The 26,646-nt window shown below is 36.8% G+C and overlaps 1 protein-coding gene across 1 annotated transcript; it reads left to right on the forward strand.

Annotated features, from left to right (window-relative positions):
* Positions 1–9,270: 9,270 nt before the first annotated feature.
* On the forward strand, positions 9,271–16,311 carry LOC102983506 (stromelysin-1). Its single transcript, XM_007103809.1, has 10 exons — positions 9,271–9,433; positions 10,204–10,448; positions 10,542–10,690; positions 10,816–10,941; positions 11,432–11,596; positions 11,783–11,927; positions 12,821–12,954; positions 13,245–13,404; positions 14,509–14,612; positions 15,542–16,311. The coding sequence occupies exons 1-10, from the start codon at positions 9,323–9,325 to the stop codon at positions 15,640–15,642; spliced, it is 1,440 nt and encodes a 479-aa protein (XP_007103871.1). The 5' UTR covers positions 9,271–9,322; the 3' UTR covers positions 15,643–16,311.
* Positions 16,312–26,646: the final 10,335 nt, after the last annotated feature.

The following is a 26,646-nucleotide window of genomic DNA, read 5'->3' on the forward strand; positions in this document are numbered from 1 at the left end:
TCCGTTTGTTTTTTTTCTAATTCTTTGTTGAAATTCATACTGTTTTCATCCATTCTTCTTTCGAGTTTAGTGAGCATTTTATGACCATTGCCTAGAACTCTTTATTGGATAGATTGCTTATCTTCACTTTTTAAAAGATATTGTTACTTTGTTTGGAACATTTTCCTCTGTCTCCTCATTTTGCCTATTTCTTTGTGTTTACTTCTATGTATTAGGTAGGTCAGTTTAATTTCCAGATCTTGGAAAAGTGGTATTATATAGGACATGTCCTATGGGGGTCAGCAATATGTTCCCCTCTGGTTACTAAAGCTTTATGCTGTAGAAGTGTCCCCTAATTGAGTTGTGTGACCCCTTCTTTTGTGGCTGGCCCAACTACAGTGTGCACACTGGAAGGTGGAGCTGGCCCAAATGGCTGCTAGGTCCTGTCTCATGCAGTGGCTGTGGGCCTGCTAGAGGGTGGAGCCATGTCCCCGTGGAGGTAGCTGCACAAGCTGGGGTCCATGGGCCCTCTGGGCTGGTGTCAGCCCATGGGTGGGCAGGGATAGGATAGACATTTTTATTGCTATTTTAAGAATAAAGAAAAAAGGACACAGAGAAGGTAAATAATTTGGTTGCTGTCACAGACCTAGTAAGTCCATATTAAGATTCTAACTGAGGACTGTTTCACCCAAACTCAAGCTGTTTCTGCTATCCCACTTTGATTCTATTGACTGATAATCTTTCAACTAATAAGGAGCATGATCTGATACAATTTGGCTCAACTATTAGGGGCAAGATCAAAGAGTTAATAAATTATCAACAACAAAAAATCTTACTCTAATTCTGTACTTTTGTGGAGCAGTCAAGTTGACAATAAAATATCTTGAGGGAGATGTGAATATAAGTGAGGGTGGAAATTTGAGAAGTTTTTCCACTTTTCCTCTAAATTCATGACTTGGAACAGTATGTTCCAATCTTGTAATTGCATAAAATATGATTTTCAAAGGAAGGAAGGATTGTGAAATATGTTTTGGGCCACAAAGGTACTGAATTGTGTGTTTATGCTTAGAACCTTAGAGTTGGATTTTTTTAATGAGCACTTAGGAATTCATGGCTACCAAGATTTTTGCTGATGTTTTCTGGAATTGGAACTTTTACTAACCTTGCTGACTGAGGAGAGTTTGGATTTTTTAATCTCAATAACACATAGTCACTGCTCATAGACATTTGTCCTAACTGGGTTGCATATGGACAGCACAAGTGAAAGATAATTGACAGGAAAGACTGGACTTAGAAAGAGGAGAGGGAAGTCAGAATGTCAGAAATTCATGAGAGGAGGCCATAATATTGAAGAGTATGAGACATACACTGGGATAAGAGACATATCCAGTATTTAGTTTTTGAAAATATGAATATTTGAGAGAGAAAATTTTTGGAAAGGGTTAGGTCCAGGCTAAGATGGTGTTATAAATAGATGAAAGGCAGAGATTGAATTTAGTCTGAAGACACTACAAACTCTTGTTTCTATTTGATTTATAAGTTTTGACTGAACAACATGTGCATCATCTCTTCTACTTACTGTGTAAGTGAACTTGAAAAAATGTTTTAACTTTTCTGAACTCCATTTTTTCATCTGTGAACTGAGAATACTGATATTTACTTTGTAATGTGGGTGTAAAGATTACACATAATATAACATGCTGGGTTCATAGTAGATAATCAATATATAGTGGCTTTCTCCTTTCTTAAAAGAGAGTTCTGATATATACCTATTTGACAATACTACACACTCTGAGAAGAGTAAGAGACACTAATTACCTAAAAGTGTATAAAATAATGAAAGTTCAGAACTTTTTTCCATTATTCTAATGGTATAGATTTAATGGAGAGTAAGCTGGCACACCAACACATGCTCTCTAGGTTTATGTGAGTTAGCTCTGCCTTGGTACATATCCAACTCTAATTTAGTTATACAATACAATTTCATTTTGTCCTTCCTACATAATATGACCCATCCAAAAAGATGTGTCAACATTAACAAATCATGACTCATAAGAAGGTGAAGTGTCTCAGCCATGGCAAAGCAGTACCTAATATCATTACACAGATTTGTCAGGGCAGTGAGTATCAATGGTTACAGATATTTGACCTAACCCCCAGAATAAAACACTTATAAATTCCAGAATTTAAGCAAAAAATATATGGATAACAAAAGAAAAAGTAATTCAGCCAAGTGTAAATACCCCAAACTTTCATCTATTTCAGAGGTGCATAAGGCATGGAGTAGAGACTTTTCCAGTGAGAGACTGAATAGACAAACAGACAATGATTGTACTATATATAAAAAAGAACTTTGACCCACAACCTGTAGCAACCTGCCCAGGAAACCAATCTCCTTATCTTCAATAAACAACCCAGGAAACCAGCTTGTTGTAAGTGCAGGAAGCTAGTTTGATATCTCTAGTGACAATCCAGGAGGCTAAACAATAACTTCTGTGCCAATCAATCTAAAATGGCTAAGATTTTCTGAGAAACTGATAACCTTATTTTTGTCTCATTACCAACTGAGGATCCAACTGGATTTCCTAACCAATTTCACAGGATACGCACTTTTAGATAGCCCACCTACAGCATTCCCAGATCAATAGCTTTCAATCAGGATATACACAAAAAGCTCCCTTTCCCCCACTGTAATGTTTCCAATGTGTCTATCTGCTTTGAGTCTCTGCGAAAACACACGTTTTGGTGGCTGACTCCCTTGCTACAGCAAGCTCTGGATAAATAGCAATTGTTTGGTCACATTTGGTTCATCTTTGTTTTTTTCCACACCAGGGAGAGACCTACCAAGTCACAAAGAAAGGAACTCAACCTCAACTGTAGATGAGCTAGTTTCAATTCTTCCCATTTTGCAAGATTAATGGCATCCATGCCTTTTTTATCCTTCCTGCCCCTTTTCTGTCTGTATCATCTCTTTCCATTCTCAATTCTTTTTACTTATATCTGCAATCCTTCAGATTCCCCTTACAGCTCACTTAGATAATTATAATAAACCAGTCAACTTTATCTTCTTTTTATTCTAATCCACCTCAATCACTACTGCCGGATAAATCTCATAGAAGTAAGGTTCCAATGTTTTCACTTATCTTACGAAAACATTAAATGGGAAAATTTTCAGTCTAAGAAAACAAATGACCTCAATCAAAATCCCAGCAAGTTATTTTTTGGGTATAACAAACTAATACTAAAGTTTATATGGAGAGGCAGAAGATCCAGAATAGCCAACACAGTGTTGAAGGAGAACAATGTGCTACAGTAATCAACTCAGTGTGGTATGGGTAAAAGAATAGACAAATAGATCAATGAAACAGAATAGAGAGCCCAGATATAGATTCACATAAATATAGTCCACTGATCTTTGACAAAGGATCAAAGGCAATGCAATGGAGCAAAGATAGTATTTTCAACAAATGGTGCTGGGACAACTGGACATGCACATGGAAAAAAACTGAATTGAGATACAGTCTTACACTCTTCACAAAAATTAGCTCAAAATGAATCACAGACCTAAATGTAAAACACAAAACTATATATAATTAGAAAATTATATATATGTATATTTAATAGTTCTTTTAAAAAAAGAAGACACTGGCTAGTAGCCACTGAAGTAATCTTTCCCAAACTTGCACTACAGCACATAAAATGCAAGGAAAAATTGAAGTTATAACATTGAAAACAAAGTTGCTGTTTTAGAATACATTTTTCTACTGCTTATAAGGACAGAGAAGGTATATTGGATAAAACAAAAGATTGCTTATCTATGTTTATCATATGAAACCTCAGGAACTTATGGTCATTTGAAAGAACAAGAAATATATTTTTTTCCTCAAATGTCTGATCAGAGACAAGGACATTTATTTTTCTATGAATGAGAAAACACTGAAGCCACATCTCTATCAGACGGTTGTTGATTCTGGAAGAGAGAAAAGAAATTGTGACCGTAGAGTTGCATACCTATCCAAGATATCTTCCATAAGAGAGGTTAACAAAAGAGATGCTCAGATATGCTAGAATCAGTAAATTTCTCCTGAACCACCCTTGGAAAATTACATAAAGACATACAAATGCCAACTGACTCAAAATGAACAATTCCAGAATGCATAGTTCAGGCTCTAAAAAGTTTAACAGAGCTATCTTTTCTCGGTTTGTTTGCAGTTTTCTAACTGAAGGGTGACTTGTCAAGTGGATTTGGCAGTATGGGGTTATGCTTGGTCCAGGCTGTTTCTCACACTTATTTCCCTTCTGCTTCTACTTTAATCATCATATGATAAAAAGTGTTTCTCAAGCAACATTTTATATCCTACAATCAGATGAAATATACTGCCCATTGGAGTACCACTAAAAACTTTGTTTGCACAATTGAAATAATTATGCCAAGAATATTACAAAATGCTCTCCTTCTTTCCATAAAATCAGAGTTGCCTGGAGTCACATATGCCCATTTTCATTGCCAAGGAATTTGAATAATGGCTTTCAACACATTTACCACTTCTGTTGAGTGATCTGCGTCATTAGGCTTGTATAAATGAAAAAGATAGTCATTCCACATGCAAATATTATCTGTTCTTAATTCCCTATTTCTACTCTAGTTCACATTCCAACTAAAATATTTGAATGTTTCTGTGGAAAACAGACGTAAAAATTACCATATATGATCTGATTTCAACCATGAAAAATGTACATTTAAAAAAACCCATAAGCAATATGTTTTATTCTATAATGCAGAGGGAATACATCACTTTATTAGTACTTATTTTTGGCTGATGAGATTCAGTTTTGTGGAAAAAATAGATAAAATTTTATAAATTTTCCATGATCAGCATGATGTATAAATGTATACACAGGTATTAAAAAATCAAAAGTACAGTAAAGTGTTAATAGTGTATTTCTCCTAGCAGCTTGAATGTAAATGATTATTTTCCTCTAACTTTTTTCTATATTTTAAATTTTCTATAGTAAAAATACAAAATTTTATTGAAATGTAAAAAATTTAATTGAATGTATTTTGTAGAAACATGGCTTTCCATCACCAAAAAAATCAACTAAACATCTACAGTAATTCCCCTTACATACTAACGAGTTCCATTCCAAGAGTGCGTTCATAAGTCCAATTTGTTCACAAGTCCAACAAAGTTAGCCTAGGTAGCCAACTAACACAGTCAGCTATATAGTACTGTACTGTAATAGGTTTATAATTCTTTTCACACAAATAATACATAAAAATCAAACAAACACAAAAAATAAAGAAAACATTTTTAATCTTACAGTACAGTACCTTGGAAAGTACAGTAGTACAGTACAACAGCTGGCATAAAGGGGCTGGCATCGAGTGAATGGGCAAGAAGAGTTACTGACTGGAGGAGGGAGAGGAGGTGGGAAATGGTAGAGCTGAAAGATGGTCAGCAATAGGAGATGGAGTGCAAGCTGCAATTTCACTCACGCCTGACGATGGAACACACGTTCACATCTTTGAAAGTTCGCAACCTGAAGGTTCATATGTAGGGGACTTGTTGTAAAATAAATTAAATAAACTAAACAACTTAGGTGCAGGCTAATGGCCTTCCACAACGAGCTTCAATCTGTCTTCCCATAACTTTATTTTTCATTATTCCCCTTCACACATTTTTCACTTCAATAAAAAATTAACCCTTTGCCATTTTATGTATAGACTCTAAATTTTCTTGACTCTGTGTGGCTGTTTATCCTGTTCCTGGATTTTCCTCTATGTCCAAATCATTTCAGGCTTCACTTATCTGTGGCTTTACCTTGGGCTTTTTCTAAACTAAACAGCTTTCCTTCTGCATATTTACTGTACAGCTTCTTCCTTTATTTCTTATAAAATCTTATGCAGAGGTCATCTCCTCTACTAGATTATACCCTTTTTTCCTTCATTCATTCTGTCATCTCATCCTTCCTTCTTTCCTATTTTTAAGTAGCTAATTTGGTCACTTTTTTTCTATATTTCTCTTTTAAGTATTATCTCCAAATCTACAGTCTTACTTTGTTTATTCTGAAGCACTTGAGACTCAGACACTTGAGAAATGAATGAATAGCTAAAAGAATGATATATCATCTGGAGGTAGCAAGGATCATGAGTTATCTCATCTGATTAGTCATGGAGAATCATGATAAATAGGAAGACAAAAGTGAAAAATTATGAGACAGAATGTTACTTGGACTAACTGCCTGCTTTTGAATCTAAGTTTGGATCAGATTTAAGTTTACTTTTAGACTTCTGATCCCTGGAGTTTAGATTTACAAAAGCACCCATTCTGACCCTTGTATATATTTCACCGTATGACAAATGATTGTTCTGTGGAACAGTCATTTTCCTTCCTGTGCAGACAAAGCCCATTTTTTCCCTAGTGTTCACAACTCCCCTCTACATTTGATGTATTGGGTTGGCCAAAAATTTCGACAGAAAAACCCGAACGAACTTTTTGGCCAGTCCAATATTTACTCTTTCTTACTCTTTTTCCTTCTTTTTCCCCTTCTTTCCCTTTCCCTTTCTCTTTCCCTCCCCTCTTCCTTCCTCCATTTTGTCTTTCCTTCCTTCTTTCCTTCCTTTTTCTTCCCTCCCTTCCTTCCTCCACTCAGTTACTCTGTAATTTGCCTATTCCTTTGCATTAATCTGTTCCCTTTTAAAATTTAATCCACAAAATTCAAACTATCTCATTCATTGTCAGAAAACTCCTTGATTCCATAGTCTTAGTTTGGGTGTTCAATAGATATAGGAATAAGGATTTTAAGTATATAAGTCTTTTATTTATTCTCTTATTAGAGAGACTGATAAGATGATAGCTTGAAACTTTTTATATGAAAATAAAATAAAATAAATCAGTTATTAGGGTTTTTAGTAAATATGACATGTAAGATCTGGGAATTTAGATATGCATCATTTGTGAAAATTTTTGACTTTTCATTTACCTGTTTTACTTTTGCTGTGAGACTTTCATTCATGATTAATATATTAATTAATTCTCTACCCAATTTTGAGGTTCCTGCTGTATGCAAGGCCCCACCCTAAGTATTAGGAGTACAGAAATAAATGGGAAACAGTCCCTACCTCAAGAATTTACAGTAATATGGGGAGGCAGATAAGTAAACCATTACACTACAGTTCAGTATGAAAAATCAGGCAGATACAGATACTGTTAAGAAATAAGCAATGAACTCTTCCTGGGGTTCAAGGAAGACTTCTCAGAGAAGTCTGTTTTAAAAGATGACAAAGTTCTGCATTGGCAAACTTGTGTTTTTCTCAGGAAAAAGATGGCCTCTTTTGTCAATCACTTTTGAACAGTTGGGAAAATAAACATAAAATAAACATAAAATTTGTCAAGTTTCCCTCTAAATTAAAAAAAATGTTTTATAAATTATGCTAGCAGAGAAAATTTACAAAGAAAAACCCTTAATTTAGAAGGAATTGACAATTGTGGATGTCACAGCTCTTCTGCTTTTAATTTCTCACTACCTTTTTCTGCCTGACTTCATTGTTTCTTCCTGGAATTCGTACCTGGTACAAGCCCTTACCACTCCAACCCCCTTAGCTCCCCTGACATCAGTGTAAACAAGTATTTTACCCTTATCTAAGTCAAAATGAAACAAGACACTAAGGAATATAGAACTCTAGTTTTGAGGTGTCTTTGAACAGAATCTAGCCTAAAAATGGATGCTTAAATGTACTGTATAACCCACTGCCAAGTGGTCATTAGGCATCTGGAAACATCCAGCTACAGGTTACAACCACTGAGGAATCTTATTACATCTTCTATAAATATTGAGTGAAACATCTCCAATATTTCTTTAAAAACACACAAAAAGTAAAGCAAAAAAGGAAAATGCAAAAGGGATGCAAGTGGGAGAAATCAAAACGTACACTTATTAAGTGTTCATTAAATGTACATTTTTATTCATCATTTTATTTAATTCTCATTCCCAGGATATTCTGCTCTTTAGTAAACAAATAAGCAAGCAAACAAAGAAAAAACAAAGTGTGGTGGTAAATAAAAGTTTGTGCACTTAGTAAATGTTTGATAAGTGTAAGTTTTGCTTCCTCCCACTTGCATCCCTTTTGAATTTCTTTTTCAATTTATTTTTCTAAGGATATAGGAAGTGAGGTTAGTGGGGAGATAGGTGGGTGGCAGGTGGCAGGAGGATTGTATGTAAAGTGTTTAACAAAGTTTCTTCCTCTGGGAAGGTTTAGGGTCTTCCTTACAAGCATTTATTTCACACAAGTGATGTGAGCAGTACTCCAGTTGACAAAGAAAAGGAAAGAAAAGGTAGGAAAGGGAAGGGAAGGAAAAGAAAAAGGAAAAAAAGGAGGAGAAGAGGAGAGAAAAATGATAAGCAAGGGACAAGAATTTAGGATGGCTTTTTTTTTAACTTTAAAATATCTACAAATTTGAATTTAGGGAGGAAGAAACGAGATTGAAAGAGAAAAAGAAAACAGTAGAAGATAAGGCAGAGGAGAATTTCAGTCTAGTGAGCAAAGTAATTTATATCAATTCTTTGAGTATTTGTGGAGTAGCTATTACAGGTCCATCACCCATTAATAATTTGGGTACAGAATTAAGACCAACCTAAAGAAAATGGATATGTGTCCTTCTTCCTCAAAATCTTGAGGACTGAGCATCCTTCCCATGAGCATCTCCTCCTCAAGGACTAACAAGTCCAAGCAGAATGTGACAGTAGGTATTTCAAATCAAGACTCAAAAAGTGAATTTCCCTTTCAATTTTATTCTAGATAGTATTTCTTCTGTTTTTACAGAATTTAACGGTATAGACTGTAGCTATTTATGTACAGCTTTGCATTTACTTATATCTTATTACATTTGATTTTAAATATGTTCTTCTTAAAATGAAATTACATTTAAAAGTTCTACAGAATTCTGACTTTTATACCATGTCATCCTACTTCTCAAATCCACAAACATAAACTATCTAGTAAATTCCAGTCACATTTTTTTTTTCCAGAATAAAAAAAAATGTCCCAGTTTTCTTCTTACCAAGACATGAAGCATTTCCTGGAGATTAATCACTCTTTTGTCTTGCAAAATTGGAAAGGTTGAGAGAAATTAGTAAAGTAGTTTGTATCATCCTATTTTGGATTTGGAATTTTTGGAAATTGTTCTGCTGCCATTCATAAGAAAGCAATCATGAGTCAAGCTGTGTGTGGGTGATCTAAACAAACATTGTCACCCTATAAAAGTTGGACTCCAGACCATTAACCTAGAAGAAGATAGGCAGAGAGCAAGGCATTAAGACAACAGAGAGCAGAGAAAAGTCAATGGAAATGAGGAATCTTCCAGTTCTGCTGTTGCTATGTGTGGCAGTTTGCTCAGCCTATCCATTGGACAGAGCTGCAAAGGACAAGGATGACAGCATGGACCTTGTTCAGGTAATTAAGGGAGCCAGCCCTCATGCTCCCTGACAGGGCCAAGTGGAAACCCTCTCTGCTTTCTATTTATAAAACTCACAGAATTGTTTGAACTTAATATATAGGAAGTTCAAAGGCAGAGAGTTATAGAGTGTTGTACGTGGAGAGGGTCTCAGTATCACTTATTTGGACTCCTCTTTTTATGCCAGAAGAAACAAAAGCCAGAGATATTAGGTAATTTCCGAAGATCAAAGCCATCTTACTAACAGCACTGTTTAAGACACATGATTAACAAGTGGAGAGTATATGAAATATATCTTGCTTTGGGACTTCTGTAGGTATTTTAATCCAATATAAAGTTAGATGGATATTTTTATTGCTGGTGTCATGTTTAGACATAGAGATTTGTCTAAGTTTTTTTCTTAAGCCAGGTCCTTGTGAGAAGCATAAAGTGGAAAATTGAATAAATGTAGCTGAAATATACAATTACGCACAAGGAAGTTTGTTTTGTTTTTCTCCTTTAAGTTCCCTGGATAATTACCTTGATTTTCCAATTCATTGCAATTTTCATTGCTTTGGTAGTAAAATAAGCTGCAGAGATATTCTGTTACAAAGATAAAAAGAAAGTGAGGAGGAGTCTGCTATTGAAGAATTAAACAAATGACACTTACTTTGATTTCAATAAGCTAGAGGAATATTACAAATAGACTAAGTGAGCAACTGTACAAGTTTACCATAAACCACTAAAAATCATAAGAATGACCTAAAAACTATACTTATGTTTCTGCTAGCAATACCTCGAAAACTACTACAACCTTGAAAAGGATGTGAAACTGTTTGTTAGAAGAAAGGACAGTGGTCCTGTAGTTAAAAAAATACAAGAAATGCAGAGGTTCCTGGGGTTGGAGGTGACGGGGAAGCTGGACTCTGACACTTTGGAGGTGATACGCAAGCCCAGATGTGGGGTTCCTGACATTGGTCACTTCAGCACCTTTCCTGGCATGCCCAAGTGGAGGAAAACTCACCTCACTTACAGGTAATGGGTCCAAAGAGATTTTGACCTAATACTGAGATTTATAAATCACCATCACAGGAGAAATAGTATCTTCAATTTTTTTTTTCCATACAGGATTATGAATTATACACTGGATTTGCCAAGAGATGTTGTTGATTCTGCCATTGAGAAAGCTCTGACAGTCTGGGAGGAGGTGACTCCACTTACATTCTCCAGGATCAATGAAGGAGAGGCAGACATAATGATCACTTTTGCAGTTCGAGGTAAAAAACAGAAACAAGGAAAAAAAAAACCCATGCAAAATTTTATCTGTTGTTGTTTCATTAGAAAAGATTCCAGAGAGATCCTAATTACTAATCTTGCCAATAAAATTTTTTTTCTCTCTTAGAACATGGAGACTTTATCCCTTTTGATGGACCTGGAAAAGTTTTGGCTCACGCCTATGCACCTGGGCCAGGGATTCATGGAGATGCTCACTTTGATGATGATGAAAAATGGACAAAGAATACATCAGGTTAGTTATACATCTCTCAGAATGATTTCCGTGTTGATTTTTTTTTTTTTTTTTTTTGCGGTCCCAGACCGGGGCACGAACCCGTGTCCCCTGCATCGGCAGGCGGAATCTCAACCGCTGCGCCACCAGGGAAGTCCCGGTGTTGATTTTTGTTTTAACTTGGAGAACTCTTAATAGCTAAGAATACTGAAGAAATGGGGTGTTAACGGATTTTCCAATGGGTCAAGAATCAGCAGAATCAGGCTGGAGATGGGAGTAATTGGATATGGCTGGATACTTTGTCCAGAGATTGATTTCAAGAATGAGCCTTGAAAAACACTTGGCTTTCCGTTAAGTGTACTCAGTCAATTGATCAATTAACCAAAACAAAAAAAAGAGGGGGGAAGCACTGTGTGCTTCCAGGAAGTAAACAAATATAATACACAGCTGATCTGTGTAATGTACATGTATTTAAGGAATGAGAAACTATTATTTATGATTTCTTAAATAGGGATCAATTTATTTCTCGTTGCTGCCCATGAACTTGGCCATTCTCTGGGTCTCCAACACTCAACCAACAGTGAAGCTTTGATGTATCCAGTCTACAACCCAGTCACAGACCTGGCTCGGTTCCACCTTTCTCAAGATGATGTGAATGGCATTCAGTCCCTGTATGGTGAGTGATGCTGGAAAAATTAGGCATTGTAACTTTGCAATGATGGTCTTCAGGAAAGCTTCAAAATGCTGCATAAAGCATTTGTAATTTAACTCAAAGCACTTTGAGAATTTTTGGAAAGGATATAAATTGACAGAAGCATCACATTTCTTCTAAAGTTTGCATCCCCATATCTGTTCCCTTTAGGACCTCCCACAGCTTCTCCAGATGACTCTGTGGTGCCCACAGAATCTGTGCCTCCAGAACCTGGCACACCAGCCACATGTGATCCTGCTTTGTCCTTTGATGCAGTCAGCACTCTGAGGGGAGAAATTCTGTTCTTTAAAGACAGGTCAGACCAGAAAACTATATTTTCCTATCTATTCTTTTGATGTATCTATACAATGCTTAGAGAGGAAAACAAACAGAAACTTGATAGGGATTTTTAAATATTTAAAACAAAAAATTTTGCTCTGAACTTGGAATCTTTCTGATGCTTCACTTTCCATATTTTCCTAAAATTGTCAAGTTCATTTTCAAAGACTTAGGATGATTTGATTTTTACCCTGTAATTGTCATTCCCAAATGTTATAAGTTACAGTTGCTTTTCAAAAATCACAGTTAGAACTTTAGAATCAGAATTTTATCTTTACTTCCTTTAAAAATGATACCAGGATACCATTACATTTAATCAATTAATTTACTCACTGCTAGATAAATATGCACATGATAAAACTGCACAAGTGGAAAGAAAGTTAAAAGAAAGTCATCACCACATCATTGACTCTTAGTTCCTCAGTTCTCCCTATCTTCATCCATCGTGATGAACTCTTAAATATCCTTCCAGAATTGTTTTGTGTATATATAAAAATATACTTACATGCACGTATACATACACACACATCTGCCTATCTTTTTGAAAATATAAATGATGGTATAATATATATATTGTTTTGCATGAATTGTAGGTATTTAAAGGTTACAGTCAGCTGATTAATTTGCATTGTAAGATAGCTTTCCTTTCACAGAAGACATTACTCTGAATCCTATGGCAATAGATCCAGTGCAATCTTCTGGAAAAAAAGGAAAGATTTTTCCCCAGTGACAACATACCTGATTTCTGTCTGTCATCGAGCCTAGAGGATGTGGGAATGGGGGAAGATGGGTGAGACAGGACAATGAAGAAAATATGCTGAAAGGTGAAAGACTTCTTTCAATTTTCATTTCTTTTTACATGTTTTTCAGACATTTTTGGCGCAAATCTTTCAGGACACTTGTACCTGAATTTCATTTGATCTCTTCGTTTTGGCCATCTCTTCCTTCAGGAATAGATGCTGCATATGAAGTTATTAGCAAAGACAGAGTTTTCATTTTTAAGGGTAATTATTATATAATAATTTCTTTAACTTCCTGAAATAAAGCCTCTCACTGGAAAATTGATTAAGACTTTAATTGGAAATTGCCCAGAGTTGTAAATTCCCTCATTTGGTCTGTGTTCATTCATTCAAGCTGCAAATTTTTGTTTAAGGTCTATTTTGAGTTGGTGACTAAATCTAAAATTCTGGCTTCCTTTTTACTATGAAAATCAAAGGTACTAAGAAGTATTTCTAAAACCAAAGATATCTGTTATAGATTCAATGTGATTGTGATTTTTTTTTAAAAAACACAGGAAATCAGTTCTGGGCCATCAGAGGAAGAGAGGTGCAAGCAGGTTACCCAAGAGACATCCATACCCTGGGTTTTCCTTCAACAATAAGGAAAATAGATGCAGCCTTTTCTGATAAGGAAAAGAAGAAAACATACTTCTTTGTAGAGGACAAATACTGGAGGTAAAATTTGATTGGAATGACTTTGTATGATCCTAATTAGGGAAATTATTTTCTTTCTCTAAGGAAATCCCTCGCCTTACTCTTAGACCTGCGTCCCTCACAGTAGGAATGGTGGGGCTTTAGACAACTGTGGGGAAGTGCTTACTTTCAAATATAGCAGTGCCTGATAACAGGCATTTCTTAAGCTCTCCTGTTTTGAGTCCCACGTACAATAAGCTGGAGCTTCCCTTTGTGCTGTTGCCCCATCTGCCTGGAGTGTGCGCCTTTCTCCTCCACCTACACAAACCCTGCCCATCCTCCATGTCCTGGCTCAAGTCCCACTACTTCCATGAAGCTTTCCCTGCTGCATTCCAAACCCAACTGGGCTTTTCTTTTTTGAAAGAAGCCCTGTGAATCCAGGCCACAGGGAAATCATTCCTTTCCCTTTGTCTTATAGTCCACTCATTGTTTGAGTGTTTGTCTTGATTTCCCAACTGTACTATGTGATTCTCAAGGGCTTCCCTTAGCCTCACCCATTCATTACCTCTGCCTAAGAGGATGACAGGTAATAACAGTCTAGCTGTATAGGACTCTCAGAGGGGCTAATTTTTGGGCTATCTGCCCAGACTCTGAGATCTGAGTGGACCAACCAAGGTCCAGCCAACAATCAAAGATGCACTTACTGTGCTTTCCTTCTTGTCCCAATCCCTTTTCATAGGAGACTGCCATAGGAAATCCAGATGTGCAGGGTAGGGACAACATATATGTACAAAGTATGACAGAGAACTTCAAATTTGTATTTTAGATGAATGATTGAATTCACTTTATGTTCATATCTTTGTGATAGAAGGATGATTAAGATTCTTTCTGCCCAGACCTAAGAAGTATGGTAACAAACAGCATCTGCTAGATCAGGATGTTACCTCTGTTTTTGGTAGAGATTTTAAGAGCTAAGTTTGCAGTACCATTAAAGTCACACATTTCTGTAGCACTAAACATGTCTGACATTTATTTTCAGTACATGGAAAGTTTGTTAGAACTCCACATTAAACCTAACATGATTTACAAATTTTGGTAACATGACCTCCATGCAATGCTGAGATTTGTTTCTTTTACTTGGTGCAGATTTGATGAGAAAAGACAATCCATGGAGCCAGGCTTTCCAAAGCAAATAGTGGAAGACTTCCCAGGGGTTGACCCAGAGGTGGATGCTGTTTTTGAAGCATTTGGTAAGAGGACACTTATTTTGTTGGCAGTGGGGCACTTGAAACAGTCTATAGTATCAGAGGGAAGAGGAAAATTGAAATAATATTTCATAACAGTTTTCTTTAACCAGGTTCCTCCTCTCAACCCTAAATTTCAACTTATGAATTTCATATCAATTATATGACTACCTCATATAAAAAACTATATAAAAATTCCCTCAAGTGGTGTGGCCAAGTTTAACACTGACCAGCTGGCTTTCTCTATCTCACTGCTGCTACTAATTCCCAGGGAGATTTTCTCTGTCTTTCCTGAGTAGTCAGTCAGTTGCCAATATTTAACTTTCCATGAGCCCAAAGTCTAAAAAAAGATTTTATTCCTCCTCAGGGATAGATGGGTGGAGGGATAGATGATGTTTATTGTAAGGTAATCTGAGCACCATGATGGCAGAGCCATAAAGGATCATCAGGCTCTGAAGGAGTCCCTGTGCCTCTCTGAGGCCAGAAATGCCCTTCAGGCTGCCTCATGAGGAAAGGGGAGGAGGAGCATTCAGAAGGAAAAGCTTAAAGATACCACAGTTTCCAAAGATGCAGAGAATTTTATCTGACTGCAAGCAGAATAACCTAATAACTCAGAGCATGATTTTGCTGTCAGACAGAGCTGAAGTTGAGTGCCATCTCCATTCTTTCCTTGTTGAGTGACCTTGGGCAAGCATCTAAATTTGTCTGAACCCCAACTTCCTCATCTGTAAAATGGAGTTAGATATACATGCCTCTTAGGATTGTTGCAGAAGTAAATGAAAAAACATCATGTAAAATGTTTAACATAGTCCCTGCCAAGTAGTATAATTCTATAAACACTTTCTGCTTTTAGGTATCTATTATTATGAGTTTTGTACTTTGCCAAATTTATTTATTGGAAAAAATATCTCACTATTTCCCGTCTGTATTTGCAGGGTTTTACTATTTCTTCAGTGGATCTTCGCAGTTGGAGTTTGACCCAAATGCAAAGAAAGTGACACATGTTTTGAAGAGTAACAGCTGGTTGAATTGTTAGGAGAGATGCTTAGAAGGCATAACATGGGGATTCTAAATGAAGCTGATAACTCTTCACCTTAGTCTCTGTGAATTGAAATGGTTCATTTTCTCCTGTGTGTGCAGTGACTGAGAATGAGAGTGTGAGCTAGTGTGTCTTGCCCGTTAGCTTCACAAATTACAGGGCATTCAAATCGGCTGTGTGTTTGCACTTTGCTCACATGGGGTAGCCTCCCACAGGGAAGGAAGAAGCACTTGTGTAACAGACAAGTGACTTTATATAGAATATTTTATTATTTAAAAAAGAGAAGTTGTCAGTTATTTCATTTTATTGTTTTGTTTGTTTCAAGGACTAGTTGTCCTCACAATCTTGGGCACATTGTGGACTGAGCAGGAGACAGTAGAGGTGGCAGGATTAGGATCTCCACAGCTGGGGCCTCACAATGGGCTCATCCAGAACTGGAAACAATCTGCCACTTGCCCTCCCCAGGTACCCTACAAAAGAGATGCTATTTCCACCAACCAGGCATCATATGTGTTCCTGACATACCTAAGGAGAAAGATTTAGGGAAGCTGTCACTTTATAGGGCAGGGTCTGAAAAAAGTTGTGAAGCAGAATCCTATAATTATAGCAAGTCACCTAGTTCACACACTTCATTATTCAGGTGGGGAAATAAACCTGTTGTTCATCTTTTGCTTTTACTTATATATTCTATCAATGGAGCCCCTTTCCCTGCCCTAGCAAACAAGTGTGCTCATATTCCCCCTATTCACACATGAAAATATCCTCCTGTACTCATTTTGTATCTGTCCATGCCCACAAGCCCATGGACAACTGCATATCCTAAAACTGGTTTGCCACTCCTAAGTAATAAGTGTAACATGGTATCTGCTACACAGTAAGAGTTCATTCATGCTGTTAATTATTAATTCATTTGAGAATGATCTTTTAATCATATTCTATGTGTCAGGCATTGTGCTAGGTTATGGGCATAGGAGCCTGAGAAAATGGACACAGTCCCTGCCTCATAGAGATTATAATCCAGCAAGAAAGAACATATGCAAATAGTGACAAACATGAACATGTAACTGTAATTTTAGTAAGAGTTATAAAGGAAAAAATTAGGCTTCTTTGATAGAATAATAGGAGGATCTACTTTGATCTGGGTGGTTTTAGAAGAAGTTTTGGGGGAATGGCATTGGAGAAGGTTTTGAAGGAAGACGTGAAAACTAGGTGAGAAGATGATGGTTTGGACTAAAGTGGTCACAGTGGAGAGTCAGAGACAGGAATACATATATATATATATATATATATATATGATTGACAACAGAACTCTATGATGGCTTAGATATGGAGTTTAAGAGAAGAAAAATTGCCAGAATAATTCCCAGATAGCTTCCTTGAGCATAAGGTTTGATGGGGGAAGACCTGAAGAGAAGCAGATTTGTGAGGAAAGGGCGAGTTAGGAAGAATTGCTCAGTTTTGCCAATTTTTGAAATGTCTGAGAGATTTCCAAGTAAGACCATGAAGTAAATTAGTCTAGAACTCAAAAGAGAAGATATAGTAATTATGTTTGGTGATGGATGTTAACTAAACTTATTGTAATTATTTTGCAATGTATACATATAACAAATCATTATGTTGTACACCTAAAACTAATACAATGTTATATGTCAATTATATCTCAATATTTTTAAAAGATAGAGAAGATATAAACATATGGAATTTTTCAGCATTTAGATTGTTCTTAAAACCATGAGTATAAGACACACCATATGAGAGATTTTAAGATGGAACCCTAATAAATAACAATATTTTGCCGGGGATTGAACATTTCTTTATTTTAAAAATTAACTATGGCTTCCCTGGTGGCGCAGTCATTGAGAGTCCTCCTGCCGATGCAGGGGACACGGGTTCGTGCCCCGGTCCGGGAAGATCCCACATGCCGCGGAGCGGCTGGGCCCGTGAGCCATGGCCACTGAGCCTGCGCGTCTGGAGCCTGTGCTCAGCAACAGGAGAGGCCACAACGGTGAGAGGCCCGCATACCGCAAAAATAAATAAATAAATAAAAATAAAAATTAACTAAATTATTTGGTTTATTTTTTTTGATAGCTACTATGTAGCCATGGCACAAATTCAAAAGGTAAAAAACATTTTGTATGAAAAGTTAATTTTCTTCACACCCGTTTCATCACTATCTAATTCCTTTTCTCAGAGCAACCAAGTAGATTTCTAGGAATCCTTTCAGAGCTATTTTATACATATACAAACAGTAATATTATATTATCTTTTTAAGTTAAAATGGTAGCATGTAAATTTACACTGCTCTTCTCTTTGCTATTTTCACTTACTATAGTTTGGCAACAATTCCACATTAATACATGTGGAATTTGCTTCACTCTTTCATTGGCTCCATTCTATGAAATAAATATGTAATTTATTTATTCAGTCTCCTATTGGTCACCAAATTAGTGATTAAATAAATGTATACATCAAAGAAATAAAAATTAAAAATTAAAATAATAAATTAAATATATTTAAAATAAATAAAAATATATTAAAATAATTTAATAATATTTAAAACATATACTTGAAAAATATATAATATACTTGAAATAAAAATAATGAAAAGTAAGTCAAATAAAATTGTGTGTATCAGTATTATTTTCAGTATTCAGTAGGTTAGTTTAAATATTTTATTGTTATTCCCAATGATAAAATGAATATCCTTGAACACACTTGCATATCCATTGAAGTTTAAACTTCAAAGTCTGAGCAGAGATGGAGGAGCAGGGAAACTCTCGTTTGGATTCTCCAGCATGTGGGCCATTGGATGCTGTTTACAACAGCAGTATTGGTGGAGTGGTGGAGTTGAATTCTGATTGAAGTGGATTGAAATATTGATGTCAAGATACTTTTGGCTACAGGTAGCAAAAAATTCCAACTGGCTTAAAAATAAAAGAGTTTATCAAAAAGACAAAAGATAAGTGTTGGTGAGGATGTGGAAAAAGGGAAACCTGGTGCACTGTTGTAGGAGTGTAAATTGGTGCAGCCACTATGGAGAACAGTACGGCGATTCCTCAAAAAGTTAAAAATAGAACTACCATATGATCCAACAATACAACTTCTGGGTGTATATCCAGAGGAATGAAATCAGATTTTTGAAGAGATAGTTGCATTCCCATCTTCACTACAGCATTACAATAACCAGGATATGGAAACAACATAAGTGTCTGTTGATGGATGAATAGATAAAGAAATGTGGCATATATACAAATGGATCATTATTAAGCCTTAGTGAAAAAAAAAAAAAAGGAAAATCCTACCATTTGCAACAACATGGATGAAACTTGAGGCCATTATGCTAAGTGCAATAAGCCAGACACAGAAAGGTTAAAACTGCATAATTTCACTGATACATGAAATAAAAAAAAAACAAAGTCAAATTCATAAAATCAAAGAGTAGAATAGTGATAGTCAGGGGCTAGGTGGGTAGAGGAAATAGGAAGTTTTTGGTAAAAGCTTACAAATTTTCAGTTGTGTAGGGAAGTAAGTTCTGGAGATCTCACATAAAGGATGGTGACCAGAGTTAGTAATACTGTACTGTACACATGAAATATGCTGAGGGTAGATCTTGTGCTCTCAACACCTAAAAAAAAAAAAAAATTATGTGAGGTGATGGATGTGTTAATTAGTTTGATTATGGTAATCATTTCATAATGTATAGGTATAGCAAAACATCATGTTGTACACCTTAAATATGTAAAATTTTTATTTGTCAATTATATCTCCATAAAGCTGGAAAGAGTTTTTTTTTTAAGTAATGAAAATAAAGGAGTTTATTGATTCACATACTTAAAAGTACAGCAGTCAGGAAGGTTTTAGTTTCAGTGTGATCATAGTTCTGGTTCCTCCAGTCTACTCTTGTCTTGACTATATCTTCTGTGTCAGTTTTACCCTCAGGCTGGCTTTCCTCATAGCAGCATAAGACCTATGGTAGTTCCAGGCATCACACCTATAAAAAGCACCACCCCTAACCATCAACCCATACTTGTGAGCCTCCCCCTTGTTTGGATCATCTCAATCATGTGGTCAACACCTAGAACAATCACTGTGGCAACAAGGACAGGTCATTTTTACCCCAACCATGTTGCTGTTACATAGTGGGGGGTGGAGGAAAACATACTGGGGCAGCAGTCTCTGTCCATCTACCACAGAGAGAATTTGGGAGGTAAGAAAGTGGAAATAATAGGTCAGATAACTCTTAGGAGAAATTGGGCTGGGAAGGAAGCAAAGCATATTTTTTTGTATTGCCAGACCTAATTCATAGTTCTTATGCATGTCTTCATTTCATTGGGAAAAGAAACTAAACAACTTTTTATTTACTGAATACCTGTTTTTTGGTTAGGCACTGCAGTAGAGGTGAAACCGAGCAGGACCTTGTGGGGCCCTCCCGGGTAAAAAAGCCTTTCAGCGTCCCCTGTTTCTTATTTGTAGAAAAAGACTTTAGTCTCCTAGACCTTCTCTGGGTTCCAAAGAGCAGATTCAAGCAGTTACTAACCAGGGAAGTGAGGGAACCAGAAACAAGGGAAAAGCAAGACCACCATAAACTTTTCTGTGATTGTTACCTTAAACCAATGCCTTGATTTATGACCCTAAACTGTTGAGATGTCCTGTGGCTTCAGCCAGCTGGCCTCAAGGGGACTTAAACATTGATGACCCAGAGGATCAATTGAGAACTGAAACTGAACCATCATGTGGGCCCTAAACAAATGATAAAACGTCTCAACTATTGCTTTTGCTCTCTCCTAGAGGAAACTTAAAGGATCACCAGACCATGATTTATGAGCTTGTTTTGCAGGAACATAAAGAATAATCAGGATCACCAGCAACAAACGAAGTCACAAGGCAGTGCCCAAAAGTATGCAGCTGAGATCTTATCAGGAAGCTGGGATCACAAAGCCCTCCACCCCTCCCCTTTGGCCTTTAAAAATCTTACACCTTGGCTAGTCAACAAGATGAATTTGAGACTAGTCTAGGTCTCCCATCTTCCACATTGGTTCCTCCTCGACTAATAAACTTTTCTCTGCTCCAGACTCCGACATTTCAGTTTGTTTGGCCTCATTGTTCGTGGGTACATGAACCTGAGTTCGACAACAGGGGTTTGATGGGCACTGTTAATTTCATCCTCATAATGACAATTGAGTTGGTGGTTTGCCTCGATAGTGCAGAAGTATAAGTTTAGAGTGATTCAGTAACTTTACCATGGTCATATAATAAGTAGCATAGTCAGGATCTCATTTCATATCTTCCTGGTTTCAAAGATCATGGTCGTATTTAGTCTAGGATAAGAGAATAAATCAGCCTGGTTGACCTTATCGTATTTAGTTTTGACCCTGTTCTGAACTAGATGTTCTGCTATATCATACTGTGTGACCACAAAGGGAAGGAGCTAATTCTTTCTCAATCCTGAAATTGAAAATCCCAAAGGGCCAGAGTTCTTCTTTTCACATCTGACATCTGGCTTTTCTAAATTCCCCTGTGCAGTGCAAAATTATAATGGACAACAGGGAACCTCACACCTTCTACTGCTCCCCTCTGTAAATTTCCCTAGGCAATCTTGTTCCCAAAAGACTCGAGTGCATTTGTGTGCTGACAAGCCATTCACTCGTGTTTCTTGATTCCAACCAGTGGCCAAGAACCAGAGACCAGACTTGTGGTTCATGTCAGGACGAGTCCAGCCTTAACGGTGATGTGATGCTGAATCCCAGAATGATGTTCAAGAACTGGCTCAATTCCTTTTGCCTTGGAAATTTGGAGTATGTTTCTGCATTTATAGGAAGTGATCTGGTGACAGTAGGTTGGTGGGAGGGGAAAGGAAAGCAGAAGCTGGGAATTGGGCTGGAACTTGGCAATAAACCAACAGAAAGGTAGACTTAACACAGATGAGAAAGTAAAAAATAAAGAAGTTACAGTTATACCAGAAGTTACACCAGTCAGGAAACAGATAGGTTACTATCTCAGTAGCATTTGAGAAGCTCATCACCAGAAACCAAGCAATATGGAGACTCGTGATCCTGCTGTGAAGAGAAATAATGGGAAAACAGTGCTGAATCTACTCAAATCCTTCAGCAGTAACGTGTGAAAGTAACTTTCTGTAAAACTGAAAAAGTTGGCAGGGAGGGCTTAATTATTAGAAAGTGTTCAGCTTGCAGTGTAAATGTCCTTGTCATTGATTTACAGTCACTGATAATAATCAGTATGTTTAACTTTAGTGGCTGTAGTAGACTTGAAATAGCAATTATCTTCTCTTTTGTCGGGGAGCAAACTAGTCACTTCTAGAAGGAGGGTATTTACGGAGACTTTTATTTATATAGTGTTATGCTTTGATAGTCATCTTGTAGTCATCTTACTGTTTTGCATATGTTTTCTCTGTTTTTAAAGAGTTTGAAATATGTATAATAATTTTATTTAAGCCATTCAATTCTTTGCTTTATTGTATTAATGAGTTACTTAAATGCTTAGAAATAACTTGCTTGTTTGATTTTAAGTCTACACAATAGATTTGGATTATTTGAAAGAATTAGTTATATTAAAATCATAGTTGTAATTTGAAGTGTTGAAAATATTATGAATACAAATTGTATTAAATGTTTAAGGATAATTCAATATTTTATGCAAATGAATCAATTAAATATTAATTTAAGAGCTATTGAAAGTGATTGTACTTATTTTTATATACTTTTACTAGATTAATAAAAAAGATTAGAAAGGTAAATTTAAAGTCTTAAGAAATCTTAAGATTTGTCTTTAATAAATTGAACATTAGTTATAATAAAACTGTATTAATTAGCCTGCAAAAAAAGCTGCCCTCAGACATTAACGAGTTCAACCAAATGTCTGACATATATTACTAGTCCTATTTTAATGCAGAAACAAATATTTTACATACACCATCTCACTTAATTTTTATTTGTGAGGTAGAGATTATTAAACCAATTTTACAAATACAAGGATTGCCGCTCAGAGAGGGTAAGCCATATCCTCAAGGTCATACAGATAATAAGTGGCTGAACCAGAGATCTAATTCATCTTGTCTGACACCAAGCTTATGTTTGATCCACTCTGCTGCATCCCTACATGACATGAATTGATCTATAAATGCGATGAAAGGCAAAAGGGATAGAGCAAAGAAAAGACTGACAGAGGTAATAAATCAAGAGTTGGAAAAGAGACAGAGTAAAGGATTGGCTCTTTGTAGCAGGTTGAGTCAAAAAGCTTAGGTTGGAATGACCTAGGAATGGCTGTATGATACAGACATTTGAAAGTCAAAGGTTCATAAATTGAGTAGTTCCTATAAGTGTTGCTTTATATTATTTTTCCATTTAAACAAGGAATGCTGTCATGTAATAAAATATTTCATGTTCATCTAAGTGTATAGGAATATGGTTTTTTTATTAATAAATAAAGTAGCCGTTTCATAATTCAAGAATATTTCATGATTTGTCAATTGGGATTAAACTATTTTAAAAAATCACTACAAAATCTGATACCAGTGGAAAGGGAATGGGTAATTCATAAAATAACATTGTGGAGGGCTTCTACACTCTTGGAACAACATGTGACACATGAGACCACAAATACATTTTAAAGGCACGAAAATATTTTACAGATCTGTTAAAGAACATCAAATCAATATCCCTGACACATTCTACACCTGAAAATGACAATTTAATCTTTAAATTTTTCTGTACATTAACTTGTTTTGAATTTCTTTTCCCATAAAATCTTAATGTGTTACCATTTGACTCTGTGGAAGGTGAAAGAGTCTTTTTCCCAATGTTCTTAGTCCATGTCAGTCTTGTGATTAATCAGATTCAGATTACATCCTCATGAGCAAGTTAAAACTTGCAAGGAGTGTCACGCCACAAGACTACAGCTGGCAGAAATCTAGGTCAAAATTCTGCAAAGAAAGGACAGAAGTGCTTCCTACATGTTTGGAGCTCAAAATTGGGGATGATACCACCAATATGGAAATAAACATAAAGGGCAAACAGGGTAGGAGACATTCATTTGTTTCTTTATTCATTCACTCTTTGGCAAATATTTACTAAGGACTCACAATATGCTAAGCACACTGCCAAAAGCTTGGGTACCTTTCAATAAATCAGTGAACAAAATGGACAAAGATGTTTGCCTTCTTAGAACTTACATTCACAAGAAAGGCAGACAAGAAACTAGAATTATAGACTATAAAGACACTACATTGTATGATAGAAGGAGATACCTGCTATGGAAAAAAGAAAATTAAAAAGTAGAGTGAGGTAAAGGGATTTCAAGTGAAGAGGGCTGGGGGCAGTGAAGGGTTGCAGTATAAATACTAAAGTGAGCCTCACTGAGAAGGTGATATCTGAACAAAGATGAAGGAGGCAAGAGAGCTGGCCAGGTGAGCTGGGGGAAGAACACTCCAGACAGAGAGAACAGCTAGCATGAAGAAGTCTGAGGTGACCTGTGCTCAGCATATTCAAAGAACAGCAAGAGGACTACTTACAGCAGTGAAGTAAGTGGGAGGAGGGTGAGAGTACTAGAAGATAAAGTCAGAGAGGTACAGGTTGAGGTAGGAGCAAATCATGTGGGGTTATATGGGCCAAGGTAAAACACTGGTTTGTACCTTGAGTGAAATGGAGGAGCTATTGGAGGAAATGGGTCAGAAGAGTCTCTGGATGCTCTGTTAGATTAGATTGTAGGGGAGCCTAGGTAGAAGCCCAGAGACCTGTTAGGAGGCAATTGCTGTATTCCAGGCAAGAGAGGATGGTGGCTCCAGACAGGGTGGTAGTTGTGGAAGGAAAGTGAAGTTATTCTGAATATATATGAAAATAAAACCAGCAGGATTTAATGATGCAAAAGAAGTGTGAAAAAAATAGAAGAGTTTAGAATGATTTCAAGTCTTTTGGACAGAGCAAGTAGAAAGATGAAGTTGCTGAGTTGCCATGACTTGAGACGTGAGGGCTGAGGGTGGAGCAGGCTTTGGTGGGGAGATCAGAACTTCAGTTTTGGGCTTGTTGTGTATTGAGATGTCTATCTTACATCCATATAGTGATGCTGGATATATAAGTCTGGAGTTTAAAGAAAAGATCTGGATTGGAAATGTAAATTTGGGAGTCATCAGCACATAGATGGTTTTAAGTCTTGAAACTGGATGAGCTTAACAACGGAGTAAGAATATAGAAGAGAAGTGGCCCAAAAACCAAGCCCTGGGGTACTAAGATATTGAGTTAAAGAACACATGCACACTAAATAAATATTCGATCACTCTTCTTTAGTGCTGACTTGAAGCATCACAGTCATTAATGAAATGAAGTAGGGTATCAGGTGTATCATAATCTACAATTATAGATTGCCTTTTTTTGCTATTTGTGAGAGTCCAGGATGTGGATTATTATATTTATAATAAGTGTGTATGACAGAGAGAGGATGTGATATGCTGGTAGTATGGACAGTTTGGGGAAGGAATCTGTAAACCCTCCTAGGTATCCAATGATGAATAGATGTTGGGTGGAGGAGTGTTTCAGCAGGTCAAGGGAGGAAATTAGGGAGAAGCGAGTGAAGAAGGGAAAGGATTAAGATGAAGAAATACAGAATCACATGAGGAAAGTAATTTAGATTGGTCACATAGGAAGTGGATAGCTAACAAGGAGGAGAGAGGTGTCTGGAGAGAGTTTTCATCCATAGTCCCAGGGTTGAGTCCAGAGAACCTGCAGGAGAGCTTTCATTACTCCTGGACTAGGGGCCAAGAAAGCACCAAATGGCCTACCTAAGAAGCAAAACCAGACTTAACCTTTAAGCAAGGAAATGGGTGCTGCTGTGGTTTGACTTATCTCCATCTTATTCATGTATTGATTTATTCATTCCTTAAACAGATATTTACTGGATGTCTCAGATTGCCAGTAGATGTGGTTGGACTAAGCCACCATGCTTGTACCAGCAGTCCCACAGTTGTGCAAAAATCTAATTGGATTACAGAGGAGCACAAGAATAAAATAGAGCCTATCTAGTGCTCTCTCCCAGAATTAGAAACAACAGACTCAGAACACATAGTCAGACCATGTTGTAGACAGAACCTCTAAGATTTCTTAGGATTGGAATCAGAATCAGGACCATGGTGTGTCAAAGTCATTCATGGAATGATGTTATGGGGGATCATTATCCTTGAAGCAAAGCTGGTCTACAGAAAGAGAAAAAAACAGTGAACATTCAGGCTAAGTCTGAGAACATGAGAGACTGAGAGGGAGAGACAGAGACAGAGCCTGTAATTATCCCATTTTTCAGGAAGGCTGTCCTGAGATTGGATTCCATGAGATTCTCCAAGTTCCTTATTATAAATCCACTGTAATTATCCTCCCAACAAAATGATTCCTGTCTTAGACATAAGTCGGGAGTGGCTTGGCAAGCCACAGACCTTCAGAGAACATGTGGAATTTGCTGTGGGGGTCCCAGCAGGGCAGAGGAAAATGCCATGTCAAGGTGCAGCCAGCAGTCCATGAGAAAAGGAGAAAAAGCAGCTGGTTCAACTGCTATCTGTGTTAAACTGTCTCCTGAAACTCAAGCCAGGGCTTCTCTGAGATCAAAGTTTAGGGTCTTTTAGGATGAAAAGTTAAGTTGTCTGAAGTTGTTGGTTACTTCTTGTCGTCTAAAGTCTACAAGGAAAGGGATATATTACAGTCCAGGTTTCCTTCCTTAAAATAAGAAAAAAACTAAATAACTGTTGGCAGAAGCCCTTACAGTCTGTATTCATATTCAGATTATGAAAATGTGTCTGGAAATTAATCACGCACCTGGCTGAACAGTACCCTTTCCATGCTCTGCCCTACAGAGTGCTAACAGGAATGGTAGGGTTCAGTGGTGAGAAATGGGAACGGAGACTGTTGAGAAAAGCTGGTGGAGGAGTTGGAGGGATGTAACTACCTGCTCAACCATCCCTTCAAACCACTTCTCGTTATCAGAGTCTATGTGATCCCTCTGAGT

This window comes from Physeter macrocephalus, chromosome 16, assembly GCF_002837175.3.
Source record: "Physeter macrocephalus isolate SW-GA chromosome 16, ASM283717v5, whole genome shotgun sequence".
NCBI lineage: Eukaryota > Metazoa > Chordata > Mammalia > Artiodactyla > Physeteridae > Physeter > Physeter macrocephalus.

Coding starts and splice junctions, on each gene's coding strand:
- LOC102983506 (XM_007103809.1), top strand. CDS start 9,323: ATGGAAATGAGGAATCTTCCAGTTCTGCTGTTGCTATGTGTGGCAGTT. Junction 12,955..13,244: donor CAGAGTTTTCATTTTTAAGG/GTAATTATTATA, acceptor TAAAAAACACAG/GAAATCAGTTCTGGGCCATC. Junction 13,405..14,508: donor GTAGAGGACAAATACTGGAG/GTAAAATTTGAT, acceptor TACTTGGTGCAG/ATTTGATGAGAAAAGACAAT.